The following is a 20,429-nucleotide window of genomic DNA, read 5'->3' on the forward strand; positions in this document are numbered from 1 at the left end:
TTCTTGGTCCAGCAGCGAAGGCTCGGTGAGCTAAGCTTTAGGTCTGAGCCCCGATACAAACCCTTTTACACACTTGGTCACCTAAAGGTGTAGGAGGATAAAGAGGGGTGAGACGTGCATTGTCTAGCGTCAGCCTGACGACAGAAGCAGACTGAGCAATCAATAACTGTTTTTCTTTCCATCACTGTTTTGTTTGTATTTGAGACAACTTGTGCTGGGAAACCCTGAGCTATCCAGGGTGACTGCTCTGTTCCTATCTGCGGAAGCCTTCTGCTGTCTTTTCTCCTGAGCTGCCTGCTTGCTTGCATCTGAGAGGGAGACTGTGAAGAAGCTTTTTTTTTCTTATTCTGCTTTTAGCCAAATATAGTTTTAAGGATAAAGCGGGGATCCTGCCTCAGGAGGAGCCAGCTGAAGCCAGGGGTGGGCTGGAGGGTCCAAGTTTTGTCAGGCCTGGAGCTTATTCAACTAGGTTCTTTAAAAATAAGATGAAGGGTCCCAGCCACCAAAAATCCTTTCTGGCTGGGCATGGTGGTACACACCTGTAACCCCAATACTTGGGAGACTGAAACAGAAGGATCATAGGGTTCCAGATCAGCTCTCTCAACTTAGCAAGACTCCCAGCCACCTATCAAAACCCTGTTTCAAAACAAAAAAGAAAATTTTTAAAAGGACTAGGTAGGATTGTAGCTTGAAAGTATAGTGCCCCTGAGTTCAATCCCCAGTACCATAAAAAAAAAATTTGTTCCTGCATAGAAAAAAAATTTTTTTTGGTGGTACTGGAGGTGGAACCCAGGGGCTTTCTACCTCTGGGCTATACTCCCAGACCTATCTTATACTTTATTTGGAAAAAGGGTCTCACTAAGTTGCTGAGAGCCTCTCTCAGTAGCCAAGGCTGGCTTCGAACCTGTGCGATCCTCCTGTCTCAGCCTCCCAAGCGCGGGGATTACAAGCACGTGTCACCACGCCTGGCTTGAAAAAAGGAGATTTTTAAAAACGGATGGGATAGCCGGGCTGGTTCGGAGCCAGCCTCGCTGGCTTAAGAGACCCTGTTTCCAAATAAAAAAATAGGTCTGGGAGTATAGCCCAGAGGTAGAAGGGCTTCCAGGAACCCCAGTACCATAAAAAAAAAGGGATGGGATGGATGCACGCATGGATAGATAGATATGTGGGTGGCTAGAGGGACAGAGATACCAATCAGCCAATCAGTGAACAACTGGAGAGGAAGCTTATTTAAAAAAATAATACAAAAGTACAAAATAAAATTAGGTGTGGAGTTGGGCATGGTGGTACACACTCGTACTCAGGAGACTGAGACAGGAGGATCACAAATTCAAGGACAGCCTCAGCAACTTAGCAAGATCCTGTTTCAAAATAAAAAATAAAATAGGACTGGGGCATAGCTCAGAGGGAGAATGCCCCGGAATCGATCCCCAGTACCCAAAGAAAAAAAAGCAGGTACAGGTCCTGGAGGAGGGACCCAGGTAGGGGTCCTGAGGCTCCTCTTCACTCCTCTTGAGTGAGTGACGTGGCCCCCCCACCACCTCCGCCAAATCTGCAGCCTGGGATGATGACTGCACCACAAAGTTACCGTGATGGAGGGGATTTGACGAGAATAGTCTTGCAGACTGCATCCTGGAGATGTTTGCAGGATAAACCTCAAGCCTGTGATTTTCAACAGCTCCCCACCCCACCCAGTAACCCTCTCCGCATTACTCAGAAGTGTCCCTGATGGTGGGTAAGCAATGAAAGTGGCAAAAATCTAAAAAAGAAAAGAGCTCCCTTTCCGATTCACCCTCAAGGGCAACCTCAGACTTGCCCTGGAGTCCCAGTACTCGGGAGGCTGAGACAGGAGGATCGAAACTTCAAGGCCAGCCTCAGCAACTTAGCAAGGCCCTCAGCAACTTAGTGAGACCCTGTTTTAAATTTATAAAAAAAAAATAGGGCTGGGGTATAGCAAAGGAAGAATGCCCTGGTTCAACCCCCAGTAACACAGAAAGAAGGATGGGGAAGAGAGGGGGTGAAAACCCACAGTCCAAAATGCAAACTGATTGTGAACAGGCACAAACCATCCCATCCCCATCAGCCCCCACCGAAGGGTAAGCCGTGGCCTTCCCTGCCACCATCCATTCTATATTTGATTTCCTTAAGAAAATAAGAGCCGGACGTGGTGACACACACTTGTCATCCCAGCATTTGGGAGGCTGAGACAGGAGGATTGCAGTTCCCGGACAGCCTCAGCTACTTAGTGAGGCCCTTTGCAACTCAGTGAGGCCCTGTTTCAAAATAAAGAATAAAAAAAATAGGGCTGGGGGTGTAGCTTGGAGGTAGAAGGCCCCTGGGTTCCATTCCCAGTACTGTTAAAAAAAAAAAAAAAGCTTGTAATAAAGCAAAGCTCTGTAAATGGAAAACACATTACGCTGTTTCTCACAGGGACCCCGGCGGGATCAAGAGCACAGTCAAAAAAATCAATAAGGACAAGTCCATGGGGCAGCGGTGGGACCACTTCGTCACGGCACCCAAGGTACCGGCGCCGCCCGCTCTGCTCTCAGCCGCAGCACCCGGCTCCTGTCGCGCAGCCCGCTTGGCCAGTCTTTTCTCTAATGGGGAAAAAAAAAATTCTAGCTGGTTTTCAGATTGAAGGGAAGTCAGGCCAGACCACATGCTGCTGGATGGATCTTGTAAATTTTAATTAAAATGGTTATCTGGGGGATTATAGGGAAAGTGACATTTGGCTGGACGCTATTTGCTGGAGAAGGAGGTGGGTGCTGAGTAGCCGCTTAATAAGATGTCACCCGCTCTACCTTTTAAATCAATAATAGTCATCTCTGTCTCTCTCTCTCTGTCTCTCTTTCTCTCTCTCTCTCTCTCTCTCTCTCTCTCTCTCTCTCTCTCTCTCTCTCTCTCTTCCCCTCCCCGTCAGAAAATAAAGTGAGTAATTTGACAGGTAGGATTTTCTACAAATTAGAATGTGTGTTTACCATTGAGAAGATATTACGAGGTCTTTTCTTTTCCACCCAAAGCTACTTCAAACCTGAAACCTCCCAGTTTATCTACCCAACAAACAAGCATCCTAACAATAATAATAGTGGCAGGAGGTGAGGTCTAAACAGGTCCAGATAGCTGAGCGAGCACCCAGCTACACAACTCCAGTGTCAGCGGGGCCTGTCCCTACCCACAGGTGATGGCTATGATGCCCGTCCCAGCAAACCTCACGGTGTCAGTGAAACCGTGAAATATACCCCGCCCGCTTTTATTTTTTTTTTTTGAAACAGGGTCTCACTAAGTTGTTGAGGTCTTCACTCAATTGCTGAGGTTGGCCACAAGCCTGCGATCCTCCTGTCTCAGACCCCCAAGTACCGAGATTACAAGCGTGGACCACAACACCTGGCTCTGGTTAGCAATTTTTAGAGGCCACCTTTTGATGTAGGGTTCCGTGCTAAAGACGTTCTTTACTTATGTCATCCAATTCTGCCTTTTTAAGAATCCCCCCTAGGACACTATTCTCATTTTCTATGGGGAAAGGAGGACGTCAGAGTTCAGAGAGGTGAGGTGAACTACATGAGGTCACACAGCTGGGTGGTTGGAAGAGTCAGGAGTTCATCTTGGGTCTGTTTATTAAACGCCAAACTCTCCCAATGCACGCTCCTTGTGATCTGATTATAATTGCCCCTTGCAATGACTTCCACCATCTTCTTGTACTTTTATCAGGATCCTCCTAGACCTGAGAAGAGTGAGCCTTTTTTTTTTATCAAAGAACATTGCTATAGAGATATTGTGCGCTACGAGCCTTGCAAACAGGTCCTTCAGGCACAGTCCCAACTATGCGTGGGGGAGGGGAGAGGGACTTGCTGGGATTGAACTCTTGCGGAATTGACGTCCAGGGCAAGTCAGTGGATGGGAGAACATTGCACTGGAATGCTGGAGACCTGCCTCAGCCACGGGGTTCAGTTCACTCTGTGACCTTGGGCAAGTTCTTTTCCCTCTGGCGACCTAAGTTTCCTACCTGCACGGTGAGGTTTTGGAAGAAGTTTCTGACCGATTCCCACAGCCCTTGATAGTTTTCTGAATGTGTAGAACGCATCAGGGCCACAGCATGTACCCTAAGGGCTGAAAAGTATGTTGATGGAGAAATCAGGCTGGGAGGCACAGCAGGGAGTGGTGAGGTCTGTGGCAAACTGAAGCACCCAGCATGGGAGCCCAGGGCTCATCGTTTTTAAGAAAAAACACTTAGGGTTTTTTGTGTGTGAAAAACCTCTCAATTTGTAAAATCCTGGGTAGTTAAACATGTCTCCCCATCGGCCACAGTTTGCAACCCCCTGCATTTTAGAAAGTGTAAGGAATAATTCAGGGAAATCTTTTCCTCTGTTACCCCCCCCAAAAAAAAAGCCCCATTGAGGTAAAGCACAGCAGTTGGTTAACATTGCTTCTGAGTAAAATATTTTTTAAAAAAATAGAGACACATTTGGGGATTTAAGTCAATGCAGGGAAAGTTGGTTCAATAAAGGTCAAGCAAGGTGCTGAAGTGCCTGTCACATCTCCCCCGCATCTTATTTTTTCTGCCACTCTCAATTAATCAGAAGTGTCAGCCCTTCACTTTGGATTTCCTGGCCGGGGTGGTTAATTGAATTTTAATTAGTGGCAACTTTAGGAGCACGAGATGAAATCCCAGCTCCAGGAAGCGGCATTCAAAACCACGGATATGGAAGGCTCCTCTGAGATCATGCCAGTCCTCTCCTTTTGTTTCACAAATGAGGAAACTGAGGCAGGGCCGGCCAACTTGCCCAGGCTCCCTCCCTCGGCTCTGAGTCCCGTGCTCATTGCAAGGCTGCAGGCTGCCCCGGGACGCGACCTGTCCAGCTTTTGAAATCAACATTGATCTAAGGCAACTGGCTTCCTGCGTCGGGAATTCAAACCGTGACAGATGAAAGAGGAAAAGGCGACCTCTCGGGCGACTCTCGACTTCATCTCTGCCCCCGGGGTGGCAGGGAGCAGAGCGGCTTTCTGTCAGTCTGGCAGGCTCTTGGTTGCTGACAAAGGGAGCCTTGTACCACGCTCTGTATTTGCCCAAGGAGAGAACATGCCAACTCTTGGTATTTTTGTTATTTTTTTCTTGCTGCATGCTCATTGGAAATTTGGCTAAACCCAATCCAAGCCCCCATTCTCCATTTGTGTAGAATTTCACTGAGGACCTGGGGAGCAGGGGAGCCAAGCACAGGAAGAAATCATATCTTAAGCCCCAGTCTTCCCTCTCGCGCTCCCATTCCCCCACCTTCTACCTTCCTCTGTGCAACCAAGAAATCCCTCCCCTAATCCCATGCAGAGAGGTTCCGACTATATTCAGGCCCCATGAGGTAGCCAATCACATAACAGTAGGCTCCTGGAAATGAACCCACGAAATACAATTCTCTCCATCCTCTTCTATATAGATTAAATCTTGGCCTCTTCCCTCTGTCTACTTTTCCTAGGGTATCAGACACTGTGAGTTTCACCTAAAGAAGTCATCAGTCTGAATCCCTGCCCAAGCGCTTTTATTTCAAATGTTCACAAATAAAATCACTTCTGTTAATTACAGAAGTGTAAATTACAGCACTGCCGGTTCTGAGCTCTTTCTCCAGAGCAACGGAGGGCCTACTCTTCCCCACTGTAAACCTGGCATTTTAAATGCCAGTCATCACCATGGGAACGAGGGCACTTTTGATGCCACTTAAAGAGCTTCCTAAAGCATTTTAAAGCCAGACATCGTATTTGACTGTGGCCCATCACCTGTGTTTGAGTCCCAGGCCCGCTCCTGACTAGCTATGGCGAGTTAAAAAGACTTTTTCCTCCCTTCTTCCTTTCTTCCTTTTTCCTCTCCCACCCTCTATTCTTCTCTCTCTCCTCTCTCTCTCTCTCCCTCTCTCTCTTTCTCTATCCTCCCTTCCTCTCTTCTTTCATTTCATCCTTTCTCCCTCCTTTCTGAAATCACTCCTCCTTCTCTCTTTCCTGCAGACCAAGAAATTCAAAATCCCCGCCATGCGAGCCACCACCAGCCGCAAACCCAGCCGGCGGGGCTCCACGCTCAGCCTGTCTCGGACCAGTGGGGGCTCCTCCCCCCAGAGCAGCATGATCTCTGTGAACCCCGGCTCAGATGACCCCCAGAGCGTGGGCACCCAGGTGACCGGCAGCAAAGACGTGGATGACAACGAGTCATCCTCAACGAAGCCAGATGAAGAGCCCCTCCACGTCAGTAAGTCCAGCCGCGGTCCCACCAGGCCCTCCTCCCCACTCAACCTCCGCTTGAGTAACAGAGACATAGGTTCCCTGGCCCCAATCCTCTTCCTTTTTCTCAGTAGAGATTGAAAATATACTCAGTAGCCTGCATGACCCTTAGCCACCCACTCCTGGAGAGACAGTCCATGCTTACGGCTGCCTTTCTTGAATTAAATGTTTTAATTGAGCCCAAGTTATACAAAATAGTGTCATTCTGGCATGCAGTCAATGCACATCTTTTATCATTTTTATTGGTGCATTGTAATTAAACACTATAGTGAGATAGTTTCTCTCCAGATCCCACCCCACTTCATCGTCTCCACGTGTGTTTTTAGCAAGATACATTATTCTTCACACTAAGTCTTTCAAATTCAGTATCTTCAGTACTTCAGGGTGAAAAGTGTCTGAATTAGCACTTGACCCTTGGCTGATTCCCAAATGTGGCCCGGACTCTCCGTACTTCAGGGTGAAAAGTGTCTGAATTAGCACTTGACCCTTGGCTGATTCCCAAATGTGGCCCGGACTCTCCAAAATCCCTCTTTTTATTGTTGTTCTTAATTGTTAACTTATTAATTCAGCAATGATTGGCTGAGACCCCATAATACACCATGTACGCTGCCAGTATTCTCAATAGGAAGAAAAATAAGACGTGACCCCTGCCCACAAGGAACTCAGAGCCTAGAGGGGAAGACCCCAAACTTAACGGACAGTTACCCTCCCAGGCTGTCAGTGCTGGGAGAGAGGTCAGGACTGTGTGCCAGGCATGGAGGAGGGAAGGGGAATCCTGGACCCCAGAGACAGGAGAGAAATGTGATAGGCCTTTCAAAGACACATCAAATCAACATCAGTCCTTCTACGCTCTGTAGTAGAAAAGAAAACTCAAAAACTATTTTTATTCAATGGAAACAAACTTGTATTATGTGTGTTCCTTTGGGGATGCAAACAGGATACACCACTAAGAAACCTTTCAGTTGCTCAAATCCCATGAATGACCAGTTTTTGTTTCCTTTTGGATTCCTAGAACTATTTGAAAATTATCTCCAAAGTTTCCTCTCTGTTATTTCCAGGGGTATCTCTGGTCTCCCAATGAGTGTGTGTGTGTGTGTGTGTGTGTGTGTGTGTGCGCGCGCGCGTGTGTGTCCATCCTCCTCTTCTTATTCCGAGACCCTTATTCTCTCCCCCCATTCATAAATCTGGAGAGAAATTCCAGAGGAGATAGTCACCAAGTAGTAAGTAACCTCAGGCTGTGGTGTTTCAGCACCACGGACAGCTACAATCTGGCGGAAAAGACTGTCCCTAAGATTGTGGCTTTCTGGAGATGTTTTGTTTTGTATTTTTTTTATTTTGTTTTGTTTTTCTCAAGCAGGCTCCATGCTAGGAATTGGAAACGAGTGATGAAGCAGGAGATATGCAAATATGTATCCACGTACAACATGACCATTACTTCCAATTCCTGTTTTTCTTGATGCATGTGGCTTCCTCTATCCATATTTGATTTTTCGACTTTTGGGAGTGGCAGTCTCTTCCTCTCCGAGGGCTGTCTCTCCTCTTTTTAGGACATTGGTCATATTAGATGAAGGGCCACCATATTCTAGCATGATCCACCTATGCCAACTCCTTACCTCTCCGGTGGCTCTGTCTCCAAATAAGGTCACTTTCTGAGGTGCTGGGGATCAAGAAACATGATTCAACCCAATCACAGTAGGATCTGAAGAAATATCTGTACAGTATATGAAAAAAACCAACCACATTAAGTGTAAAAATAAAAGTCAGGTAGCACAGCAAGGGGTCGGGGGCAGATGGAGGGCACATGCCTGTCTGGGGCTCACAGCAAAATGCAGCCAGGAAGAGGGTACCTTGGCCCCGCCTCAGATACTCCCTGAGGAAAGCTGGAGAGCTAGGTTTTTATGTGATACCTTCTTGTTTTAAAAGGTCAGCATGCACCCTAAATCAAATAAAATACATTAGTGAGCTGTATTTAGCCTGTGAATCACCAGTTTGGATATCTGGGCCCAGGGAGATCCGAGAGGGTCTCCTAAACAAGCCAATTTCCTTCTCAGAGCTAGACACAATTCTCTCTGGGTACCGCAGGAAGAAGAGCAGGCAGAGGTCGCAAGTCCTCATCTCCCCTAAACGGAGACTCAGTGATGGGTGTTAAGTAGAGCCGTGATGAGATCACAGGGCTGCTGAACCCCACAAGCCGCCTCTTCTGAGCCTGGATGCCAGGGGTGCTCTCTCTGGGGCCCGGACCCTGCCCTGCACAATCCCATCTGAAGGGCGACCTCTTGTGTTCCAATTAGATCTGCAGAAGCTTCTGGAGATGGTTTGGGAAGATTCCCGGAGAGCAATCGTGACAGAAAACGGGGTCCAGAGGAAAGCTCCCAGGTATGTCCTCTTGAGGAAAAGCATCACACGCAAAAAAGTATCAGTCTGGTTTAGGATGGGGATAAGTATCAGGTTCCTCTGGTTCTGATGAAATGACCCAGGCGAGGAAGGCAGGAGCGGCGTGTGCAGGCAGCACAGGGACAAACGTGGCCAGACACCACTGAGGAACTGAAAGGCAGACCAAATGGAGGCAGAGAGGCACACGCTGGGCTGCGGTTCTCCTCAGCAGCCTGGCCTCCAGAATTCCAGCTTTTATCCTAAGAGCAATGCACGTCCTTGGGCGTCCTGAGCCAGAAATCAGTTGGAGGAGCCATCAGGTAGTAGCATCAGACGTGCCTTTGAGGGGTCGTCCTTCCGGGGGGCCTTGAACACGGGCTTCTGACCTCTAAACCCCTCGGGAGGAGCGCAGGCTGGAGCCAGAGCTCCCGTCTCACGTGGACACCCCTCTGAACGAGCAAATTACTCCCTGAAAACAAATGGGGCAGGAGAAGAGGTTCATCATCGCCTTCAGCCTACTGGGACGCCGGCTGTGACTTATTGGTTATTGTTATCACCGTAATTACAGTTCACCGCACACTCTCGCGTGTGTCTCACCCCGCCTCCGCCTGCCGCTCAGGAGTCTGTCTGCTGCGACCTCGCTCATGTCGGGGCTGTGGAAGGTGGCACTTGGAGGCACTCAGAGATGATGTCGGGCCATAGGCTCCCATTAATGACCAGCGTCAGCTCCAGGTGTCCCCGTCCTTTGAAAGAGCTCACAGCATGAGCGCTGACTTTGGAGTCCAAATCCCAGTACCCTCGGGCAAGTCACTCAGCCTTTCTCTACGCCTCCGCTTTCTCGTCTATAAGATGAAATCACGTAGAATCAAAGCATTGGCTTTGGGACCAAAGAGACTCGTGACGGTCTCCCTCCCACCATTCAACTGCTGAGTGGTGTGGGGCACGTGGCTTGGCCTCCCAGAGCCTGACTCCCAGTCTATAAAATGAAGCTCCTTAGCCAGCGCAAGGGTCATTGTGAGAATGAAATAGTATTCTCATAAGATATTATAGATGTTAGGCAAATAGTGTCTACGTCAATGAGTCATTTAGAGCATTAAGTGAACTAATGCATTGATTTAACATACAGCTGATGTGTGGCATGTCATACACACTAACGCAGTGGGGTGGTGGTGATGGTGGTGGTAATAGTGATGATGGTGGTGATGGTGGTGGTGGTGGTGGTGGTGATGATGGTGGTGGTGGTGGTGGTGATGGTGAGGTGATGGTGGTGGTGGTGGTGATGGTGGTGGTGGTGGTGATGATGGTGATGGTGATGGTGGTGGTGGTGGTGATGGTGGTGGTAATAGTGATGATGATGGTGATGGTGATGATGGAGGTGATGGTGGTGGTGGTGGTGGTGGTGATGGTGGTGGTGGTGGTGATGATGGTGATGGTGATGGTGATGGTGGTGGTGGTGGTGATGGTGGTGGTAATAGTGATGATGATGGTGATGGTGGTGATGGAGATGATGGTGGTGGTGGTGGTGGTGGTGGTGATGGTGATGGTGGTGGTGGTGGTGATGGTGGTGGTAATAGTGATGATGATGGTGATGGTGGTGATGGAGATGATGGTGGTGGTGGTAGTGGTGGTGGTGATGGTAGTGGTGGTGATGGTAGTGGTGGTGATGGTGGTGGTGATGGTGATGGTGATGGTGGTGGTGGTGGTGGTGATGATGATGGTGATGGTGATGGTGGTGATGGTGATGGTGGTGATGGTGATGGTGGTGGTAGTGGTGATGGTGGTGATGGTGATGGTGGTGGTGGTGATGGTAGTGGTGATGGTGGTGGTGATGGTGATGGTGATGGTGGTGGTGGTGATGGTGGTGGTGATGATGGTGATGGTGGTGGTGGTAGTGATGGTAGTGGTGATGGTGATGGTGGTGATGGTGGTGGTGGTGGTGGTGATGGTGATGGTGGTGGTAGTGGTGATGGTGGTGATGATGGTGGTGGTAATGGTGATGGTGGTGGTGGTAGTGATGGTAGTGGTGATGGTGATGGTGATGGTGATGGTGGTGATGGTGGTGGTGATGATGGTGGTGGTGGTAGTGGTGATGGTGATGGTGATGGTGGTGGTGGTGATGGTGATGGTGGTGGTAGTGGTGATGGGAGTGGTGATGGGAGTGGTGGTGGTGGTGGTCATGGTGGTCATGGTAATGATGATGATGATGATGATGGGGGGGGGTGGCAGTGGTGGGAGCGGTGGTGGGGATGGTCGTTGCCTTTATTCCCTGCGCAGCGCCCCATGGAGTGTTTGCAGCACCTTGCTGAGACGGTCTATTCACTGTCCCTGTGGCCCCGCTTCACAGATGGAGAGGAGCTACAAGTGGCTTGCACGAGGTCTTCAGAGTCAAGATCACACTCGGGCTGGGTTCTCAGAAGACCCACCACATGGTCTCTCCATTCTATTTAATCATAAAATAACCCTGGTTACAGAGCAAGGCCTGTTGAAATGTCCCTTCCTCATTTATCCCTGGGGAGGTTAGCAGATGTCTCCCTGATCTCTGGCTGAGAGAGCTGATATTGAGGCCCTTGCTGCAGAGCTGCGGAGACCGTGGAGGAGGCTGCAGATTCCCTCTGCCCCCTCACTTTGAAGCCAGGATTTCTTTCTCGCTTTCCACACCAAGTCTGCTCCCTCAGAGGTTGACATGAATCTTGGAGTTCTAGGAACCCCTAAAAGACAGTCTCATCGAGCCCCCAGCCTCAAGGCCAGACTGTCACCTCGTCCTGTAGGCAGACGGTGTTTTCTTAAAATCCTCTAGTGGTATTCCCAAATGTTCCTGGAGATCAGAATCAGCATGAAAAATGCAAATATCTAGGCCTCGCCCTGACCCACCATGCCAGAGTCTCCAGAGGCAACTGTGTTTTAAAAAAGCACTTCAAGTGGATACTGCTTCACCGAACGCTGGGAGATTCTGTACGTGTGGGTGTAATCCTAGGTGTGTGTGCGTGTGTGTATGTGTGTGTGTGTGTGTGTGTTCCAGGGGTGCATGTGTATGTATAATGCTACGCATAGGTATGTGTGTCATTCCAGAGTGTGTGAGAGTGTGTAGAGAATTCTAGGTGGTTGTGTATGTGTGTGTGTGGAATTCGATGTGTATGTGTTTGTGTGTGTGATTCTAGGCATGTGTGTGGAATTCTAAAGATGTGTGTGTTTGTGAACATTTATGTGTGAACTTGTAGGTATAGGTGTGTGTTTATATAGAATTCTAGGTGTGTGTGTGTGTGTGTGTGTGTGTGCATGTTTAAGAGCCATTTGTGTGTGCTTCTGAGAAGATACAATTCTAGGGGCGTTGGGTGTGTGTGTGGCTTTACATGTAGCTTCCTCCTCCAGGCCCAGTGAGATGAAATCTCTGGACATGTGTGTGTATATGTGTGCTCCTAACCAGCTCTCCAGCCCGCCCATGCCTGTGGCTGTGAAGACCCTCTCTAGGAGGAGGACCCACGTCCCAGGGAGAGCTGGGGGAAGGAGCATCCGAGCCGCCATTCACAGGCCTTTCTTGCCTTTCAGCATCCTGTCTGTGCTCAAGCCAAACAAGAGCGATTCTGCCTTCAAGGAGGGGCAGACCACCCACAAGTCCAGGTAGGAAGGGCTGAAGCCACAGCAGGTTCCAGGCAGGCCACTGCAGGGGTGGCCCCTAGGCTGGGCAGGGGGCAGGGGGGACACTGACCTCACTGTGGGTATCCAGGTGGCTCTCCCCGAAAATTACATACCATCAAATTAACATTCTCCAGCAGCAGCAGAGAGTGAGTTTGGGAGGGTACAGGCCAGAACTACCTTCCCCCCCCCTTCTTTTGTGGTACTGGGGATAGAACCCAAGGGCATTCTACCTCAGAGTTATACCCCCTAGCCCTATTTTTAATTCTTTTGTTTTTAAAACAGGGTCTCACTAAGTAGCTGAGGCTGTCTACTAATCTGGGATCCTCCTGCCTCAGCCTCCCAAGTACTGAGATCATAAACATGTGCCACCGTGCCTGGCTTCTTCCCCCCTTTTACAAATAAATTTTGTTCTGCATATTTGAGGTTTGCAACATATGCACAGATGGACCTGAGGGGCCTTCTGCTGAGTAAAATCCCCTTCCCCTCTTTACTCGGAAGGCTTGTTATGCGCGACGTGGCGGTCTTCCCTCGGTTCATTTATTCACTAAGAGAATATGCTTAGAGGCAGGGGGCAGGGACACACACCTGTCATCCTGTGACTCCGGAGACTGAGGCAGGAGGATGGAAAGTTCTAAGCCAGCCTGAGCAACTTAGCAAAACCCCAACTCAAATTTAAAAACAAAAAGAGATGGAGATATTGCTCAGTGGTAGAGTGCTCCTGAGTTCAAACCCCAGTACTGCAAAAAAATTTTTTTGAATAATATTCTTATATTCCCCAGTATCTCTGCTAGGTTTTGGAGATCTAAGAGTCAATAAAACAAAAGTGTCCGTCCCAGAGAATCTCGCTGCCTGGACCCCTTTTATGTCTTCGGTAGTCTGAGGGAGCCTTTTAGAAAAATGTTTTAAATGCACACTCTGAATTACAAAGGACAGCTAAGATATCTATAGCAATATAGATTTCTATATTACAACCAAATCTGGCATACCGTAGTCTCCGAACTTCTTTAGCAATGAATTATATAATACAACTTAACAGCAAGTCTGATGACTACTGTAATTTCGGATTAGCATTGAGTGTAAAGGATTCCTCAAAACTATCTCTCACAATCGGAATGTGATATGCAAATACCTGTGATCCCATTTCAGTTAAAGACTAGCTGAAATAAAGATGAAGCTTTTTTTTCCCCATCTGCACTCATGGACCCCTCAAATTCTGTCCCTGCTTAAGAACTGCATAATTTAATAATGGTGCCAAGCGTGTCCTAAATAATCCCATGGTTAGCCACAAAATCATGACTGAAAAATATTCTGTAGGAAAGGTAGGGAGGCTTAGAATAACTTTTTGCCCCAAGGTCCTAACCAAGACTAACTTTGACATCATAGCTGAGACTTAAGAACATAGAATTGGCTTGTGTATGATGTAGGAAAGTGGGGACAGCATGTGCAAAGGGCCCGAAACCAGAAGGAGCTCATAGGCACTGAGCAAAGACCAGTGTGGCTGAGACCCAGTGAGGACCAGAGGAAGGGACAGCAAGGCAGGCAAAGGCATCTGAGTTGGCCCCAGCTGACAGCGCCACCACCCCACCGCCCACCTCTTCTTGAGTCATGGTCAAAGCTCTAAGGAAGAGAGAGAGCCAGCCAGGCGTGGTACTACTATAATCCTAGTCCTTGGGAGGCTGAGTCAGGAGGACCGCAGGTTCAAGTCTAGCCTCAGCAAAGTAGCGAGGCTTTCAGCAACCTAGCGAGACCCTTTATCAAAATATAAAGGGCTAGCTGGGCGTGGTGGCGCATGCTTGTAAATCCCAGCATTTGGGAGGCTGAGACAGGAGGGTCATGGTTCGAGGACAGCCTCAGCTACTTAGTGAGGCCCTTTGCAACCCAGTGAGACCCTATTACAAAATAAAGAATGAAAAGGGGCTGGGAGGTAGCTTGGAGGTAGAATGCCCCTGGGTTCCATCCCCCAGTACTGCAAGGAAAAAAAAAAAAAATATATATATATATATATATATATATATATATATATATATATATATATATATATATATATATGGCTGGGGTTGTAACTCAGAGGTAGGAATCCACTGGATTCAATCCCAGTATCACAAAGCAAAAAGAAAAGAGGGAAGGAAAGAAGAGAGAAAAAGTCGCCCATAGGAGGAAGATTAGGGCCATCGTCCCCCAGCTATTCACCTGCAGGGGCTGGGCAGCTGCTCGGGATGCCGCAAGGCCTTCTGGATATTATTGCTGGGGCCTGCTTCCCATCCAGAAGCTGTCTGTCTAGCAGGCCCAGGACCTTTCCTGGACCGGGCCTGTTTACATAAAGAAGAGCCACATGGCCAAAAAGGAGGGGTTGGCCATACATCACAGGAATGATGAGAAGACAAGACGGTGTCACCGCCTTGGGCCACACGGTTGAAGTGGTCAAGTCTGTTGTTCAATAGTGGAAGAAACCAGAGGAGACAGGGAAGTATAGGAGCTGGAGAATAGTGCTCAGGGCCCAGGTCACGAAAGAAGGACCCGCAGGAGATATGTAAGAGAGATGAGACCGGCCAGGGGCGCACCCACCTCCAGGGAACCTGCCTTTGCAGAGTCAAGGGTACAGCAGCCTGACGGGGGGGGGGGGTGCCATCAGGCCACACCCAGAGGGGTCAGGTGTTGGGTCAGACGAGTTGATTGAAGGGAGTTGCTCACCCATAGACAGTAGTGGCGCCGCTGGGTTGGGCTCCGAATCCAGCTCTGTCTCCAAAGCAAAGGACAGCGGAGGTTCAGCTCCAGGGCCCCCGCTTAGAGAAGGGAACCCCTGAGTGACGCGGCCGTCCTGGGTTGGGAACGCCAAAGACATGAGGACTCGGCCGTCCCTTTACCAAAGATGCACCTGGCCCTATGTTGAAATCTGCAGAAAGAAAGAAACAGCCTAAAACAGTCATCTTTTCATTGGAGAAACCAATTTTATACAAATGAAACTGAGATCCAGAAAAATATATAGCCCTGACACCATGCAGAGGCCGAAGGTCAAAGCCGGACCAAAGAATCTGGGCAGGCAGAGCTTGTGGTGGACAGTAGAATGGGGCGGGGGGTATTTAAGTGGGAGAAATGGGTAGGGGGCCCTCCAGGCAGGAGCGAAGGCCGAGAGGGGAAATGCATCGAGTCTGGGTGCCTTCATGAGAATCGTCCTCTTACCTGGGTCCTGGAGGCTAGGGTGCTGTGGGGACCCTGAGGGACCCTTCTGATAAAAGTCAGACTCAAGGCAACTTGAAACCACCCTTGGTGTTTCAGTGACAAGTCCAGCACGACAAGTGGAGAAAGCCACACCCAGGTAGTCCAGAAGAAGTCTAAAGGGTAAGCCATAGGCAAAGAGAAATCTGTGCGGGGGCACACCAGACTTCCTGTCAGCCCAGGGGTATGGAAGTGACCCGGAGCAGACCAGACCCCTGGAGCCATAGGCAGCATAGAAGAACTAGGGATCCCCGAGAAAAGGCTCCCAGCCCAGAGGCGGAGCAGCCGTGCAGACCGCAGCAAGGAGGTCCCCCTGTCCCACGGGGCTCTGTGAAAAGTCATCTACACCCATCACCATGCCTATTCGAGAGAACAATCTGACAAGGCAGGGCCAGCATCCCATGTTACAGAGAAGCGAGCTGAAACTTGGCCAAGTGAAATGTCTTGGGGAACGGGGTGGAGCTGGAGGCTGAACCTGAACATCACAGCTTCAAATCCCACCTCACACCCTTAACATTTGCTGGGCCCCAGTGACCAGAAACTCTAGCCTGATGTTGTGAGCTGTGCTTCCTGCAACCGGGGGGATGCTGAGGGAGGCTCCGGGTGAGGGCCAAGAACCCAGGCGAGTGCAGGAATCCCCACTGCAGAGCATCATGGGCCCAAGGAGGTCAGACTGGGACCTGTGAGGCTGCAGGGAGGAAGGGTGTCCCTTGGGCTCTATCCCCCAAGCCCTTCTTATCTGTGTCTGCAGCCGTGCAAACCGTGACATCATCCTCTGCAAGAGCGGGGTCTGCAGCACCATGAGAGCCAAGTTCTACAGCGTTGCCCAGGAAGCTGGCTTCTGCCTGCAGGACAAGATGGAGATCCTTATGAAGTAAGGTTGCAAAAATACCCATTCACTCCAAGGACGATTGCCTCATACCTATGGTGTGCCCACCCGGTGATGGGTACTGGGCTCATTTCCTGCCCTCAGGGAGCTAACGGTCTCCTGGAAAATATGGGCAGAAACAAAATAATTGTATCTACAAACTTAGAGGTATAAATTATAACTATTCTAGTAGCTGGGTACCATGGCACACACCTGTAATCTCAGTACTTGGGAGGTTAAAACAGAAGGCTCGCAGGTTCAAGGACAGCCTCAGCAAGTGAGCAGGACCCTCAGCAATTCAATGAGACCCTGTTTCAAGTGTGTGTGTGTGTGTGTGTGTGTGTGTGTGTGTGTGTGTAATAGGGCTGGGTGTATATATCAGAAGTAGAATGTCCCCTGAGTTCCATCCCCAGAGCCACAAAAAATTTTAAAAAACATTTTCTGTGTGTGGTCCTGGGGATGGAACCCAGGGGCATTCTACCTCTGAGCTATACCCCCAGCCCTATTTTTTATTTTCTTTTGAAACCGGGTCTCACTGAGTTGCAGAGGGCCTCACTAAGTCGCTGAGGCTGTCTGCGAACCACGATCCTCTGGTCTCAGCCTCCCAAAAGCTGGGATTACAAGCGTGCGCCACCACGCCTGGCTCCAAAAAATTAAAAATTTTTAAAAATGTTAATCACTGTGGCTGGGCGTGGTGGCGCACGCTTGTAATCCCCGCGCTTGGGAGGCGGAGACAGGAGGATCGCGCTGGTTCAGAGCCAGCCTTGCTGGCTTAAGAGACTCTGTTTCCACATAAAAATGTTTAAAAAAAATAGGTCTGGGAGTGTAGCCCATGGGAGTGTATACCGGAGGTAGAAGGGCTTCCAGGAACCCCAGTACCACCAAAAAAAAATGTTAATCACTTAATAAAAGAAAGGATAGGGGCTATGTCAGGAAAAGATGATAGATGAGATAGACAGACAGACAGACAAACATAGAAAGAAGATGAATGAAAAGAAGAAAAAAGAGAAACCATGGGAATGCAATTTGGGTGGGGCAATCGCGAAGTCCTCTCTGCGGAGGTGACTGGGGGCTGGCCCTGTCCCTTTTCCCTGGCTCTCCCCACCTGCCCGCGGTGACCCTCCACCGTGGTGCGTGCAGTGAGGGCTGCGAGGTTGCCCTGGGTGCTCTCCTCCTCACAGGACTGCCCAGATGGCTGCTCTGGCTGGGGGTCTGGAGAAGACTAAGGCCTGAGCCTGCCTTCTGGGAGCTCCTGGTGTAGTGGGGAAGCAGACAAGTGAACAGGTGGCTGCTGCACAGGGCAAGGAGCGCCAGCAGGTCACTAAGCAGAGGGCTAAGAGACGCGGACAGTGCACGCCCTTCCTGACCCAGGACACCATCAGGACGGGCCTCTGGGAGACATGCTTTCAGCTTAATAAGAACAGAGATTTCCAGGGCACTGGTGGGCAGACTCCAGGGAACCATGCACCCCTCACGGGGAAGAGCCTGGGTTCATGGATCATTTACTCCTCATAACAATCCTAGAGGGTAGGTGTTATTATTAGACACTCTTGTGTGTGATACTGGGGGTTAATCCCAAGGGCATCTACCTCCAAGCTACACTCCAAGTCCTGTTTTACTTTTATTTTGAAGCAGGGTCTCAGAAAGTTGACAAGAGTCTCACTACTTGCTGGAGCTGTCCCAAAACCCTGTGATCCTCTCGTCTCAGCCTCCCAAGTACTGGGATTACAGGCATGTGCCACCATGCCCAACTTAGACCCATTTTATAGATGATAAAAGTGGACTCAGACCTGTCTCTTGTCCACAGTCCCCCAAGGGGCTAATTAACAGAGGTAGAATTCAATCCCAAAGCATCGCACTGAAAAATTAAGAGGAAAGGGAGTTCCAAATAAAAGCAACAGCAAAGTCCCACAGGCCAGAAAAGGCACCGAGAACCAGGGAACTGCCCATAGCCAGGCATGGATAGGGCTTGGGATAGCTTCAGGGAGGTCAGAGAGCAAGAAAGAGCGCCACATCGTAACACACTTCACTAAGCTGGGCACTGTGACGGGTGCCTGTAATCCCGGCACGTGGGAGGCTGAGGCAGGAGAACCACAGGTTCGAGATGAGCCTCAGCAACTTAGGAAGACCCTCATCAACTTAACAAGACCCTGTTTCAAAAGTAAAAAATAAACCGGGTGTGGTGGTGCACACTTGTAATCCCAGTGCTTGCGAGGCTAAGGCAGGGGGATCTCAGGCTCAAAGCCAGCCTCGGCCACTTAGCAAGGCTCTCAACAACCTAGTGAAACCCTGTTTCCAAATAGGAAATAAAACTGGGCTAGGAGTGTAGCTTGGAGGTAGAATGCCTCTGGGTTCAGTCCCCAGTACCAAAAAATATATAAAATTAAAAATAAAATGAAGTGGAGGTAAAGCTCAGAGGTAGAATGCCCCTGGGATCATTATCCATATAGCCTCCTTACAAAATGGCTTTCCTAGTCCAGCAGTAGAGGTTGAACTTAGAGACTTTGATTAGGAAGCAAAGCATAAAATTCTGGGAGAGAAGGAATGAGAAAGAGGGTAGTGAAACTGGAAAATGTTGTAAGGACAGAAGAATTGCCTACTCTAAGGAATTTATTCCAAGTAACATGCAGACATCGAACACTGTAGGCAGAGGGTTGACATGTTTGCATTTGTAATATACATCCTCCTTGGAGAGATAGACAAAATGATAGGGGTAGTGGGAGAGAGGAGCCTGCATGAGCTAAGCACCTACTGTGTGTGGGTGGCAGGCTCAGTGCTCTACACACAGTCAGCCCCCACCCCTGAGGTGTAGGAGCCATCCCTAGGCCCATCTTACAGATAAGAAACCTGTGCAAACAGTCAGGATGGGGAAGCTGCCGGGCCGATGAAAAGAGGCAGGTTCAGCAAGAAAATCATTTCAGGACCTTGGAGAGAGACGCATTCCCCTGCAGCAGAAGCCAGATCATAAATTAAAGAATAGCTGAGAGGGTGGAGGGAGGCCTGCAGGAGGGACCGGCATTTAAGGCCAACTGCAGAGTGGGCCAGGACAGCGGGGGAGTGGGAGGCTGACGCTCCTCCCTCGCCCTCACCCCTGACAGGCGCCAAGAAGAGAGAGGCCTCCAGAAGTTCCACTCTTTTGTTCTGGTCTCCACTTTTCAAAAGGATTTGGCCAAGATGAGACATAAAGTGTCTATAGTAAAAGGAGATGCCGAGGAGAATGCAGACCACTGGTAAGGATGCTGGAAACCAGGGGCGCCCTGGGGGCGGGTGGGCGGTGCTGCGAGATCACAGTAGGCTCCACTTCCTTCAAGGCTTAGAGGCTTCACCCCCGAACGCCCACTGGCCGCCAATAGGGCCATACCAAACAGGCGAATTCCAGATCACAGTCATGCAAAACCCCATCGGTTTCTGAACCACAGACAACACAACCTGCGGATGGGATGTTTACCTTCCATTCGATTCAGACTTAGGAATAAGGAGAACAAACCTTCCGGCCCCCAGGGGCCACAAAACTAAACCAAACTAAGAATTTCTACAGACCACGAGGTCTGTGCAGCAATCCCTACATCCCCCAAATAACTGAAGCCCTTAAGGATACAAAACCAGGTGGGCAGATTCCAGGAGCACTGTGCCCCGGCACAGGGAGGATAAGAGGCTGCGACCAGGAGCACCTGATGAGCTGTGGTGCTCCACAGCCCCGTGGGCAACTACAGTGGGTGATATTGTGTGTGAATTTTAAAAGAACACGAGAAGACTCTGAATGTTCTCAGCTTGAGGCGACAGATGCGACAGATGTCCTGGTTGGGCCATTACATAGTGTGTACATTTGTTGAAATGTCACACCGTACCTCATAGGTATGCACAAGTAGGGTCATTGCACACTGTGCACATGTATTGAAATGTCACGCTGTGCCCCATAAGTATGCACAATCATTGTGCATTCATTAAATATAAAATAAAACTTTTTAAAAGAAAAGTGGGTGTAGCTCGGTGGTGGAGCACTTGCCTAACATGTGCAAGGCCCTAGGTTGCATCCCCAGCACCACAAGAGAAAAGAAAGGAAAAGAAGAGAAGAAAA

The 20,429-nt window shown here is 49.4% G+C and overlaps 1 protein-coding gene across 1 annotated transcript in view; it reads left to right on the forward strand.

Moving 5' to 3' along the window:
• The window catches only part of CCDC60 (coiled-coil domain containing 60), a gene marked incomplete at both ends in the record, with an annotated part of 178,894 nt that overhangs the window by 154,247 nt on the left and 4,218 nt on the right, over positions 1-20,429 (forward strand). The window contains 7 exons of the mRNA XM_080717652.1: positions 2,431-2,521; positions 5,989-6,226; positions 8,550-8,634; positions 12,178-12,249; positions 15,544-15,606; positions 16,235-16,357; positions 19,450-19,581. Coding sequence (XP_080573778.1) covers positions 2,431-2,521; positions 5,989-6,226; positions 8,550-8,634; positions 12,178-12,249; positions 15,544-15,606; positions 16,235-16,357; positions 19,450-19,581 — 804 coding nt within the window. The remainder of the gene's footprint in view (positions 1-2,430; positions 2,522-5,988; positions 6,227-8,549; positions 8,635-12,177; positions 12,250-15,543; positions 15,607-16,234; positions 16,358-19,449; positions 19,582-20,429) is intronic.

Source organism: Muscardinus avellanarius, assembly GCF_963383645.1.
Source record: "Muscardinus avellanarius genome assembly, chromosome: 21".
NCBI classification, from domain to species: Eukaryota; Metazoa; Chordata; class Mammalia; order Rodentia; family Gliridae; genus Muscardinus; species Muscardinus avellanarius.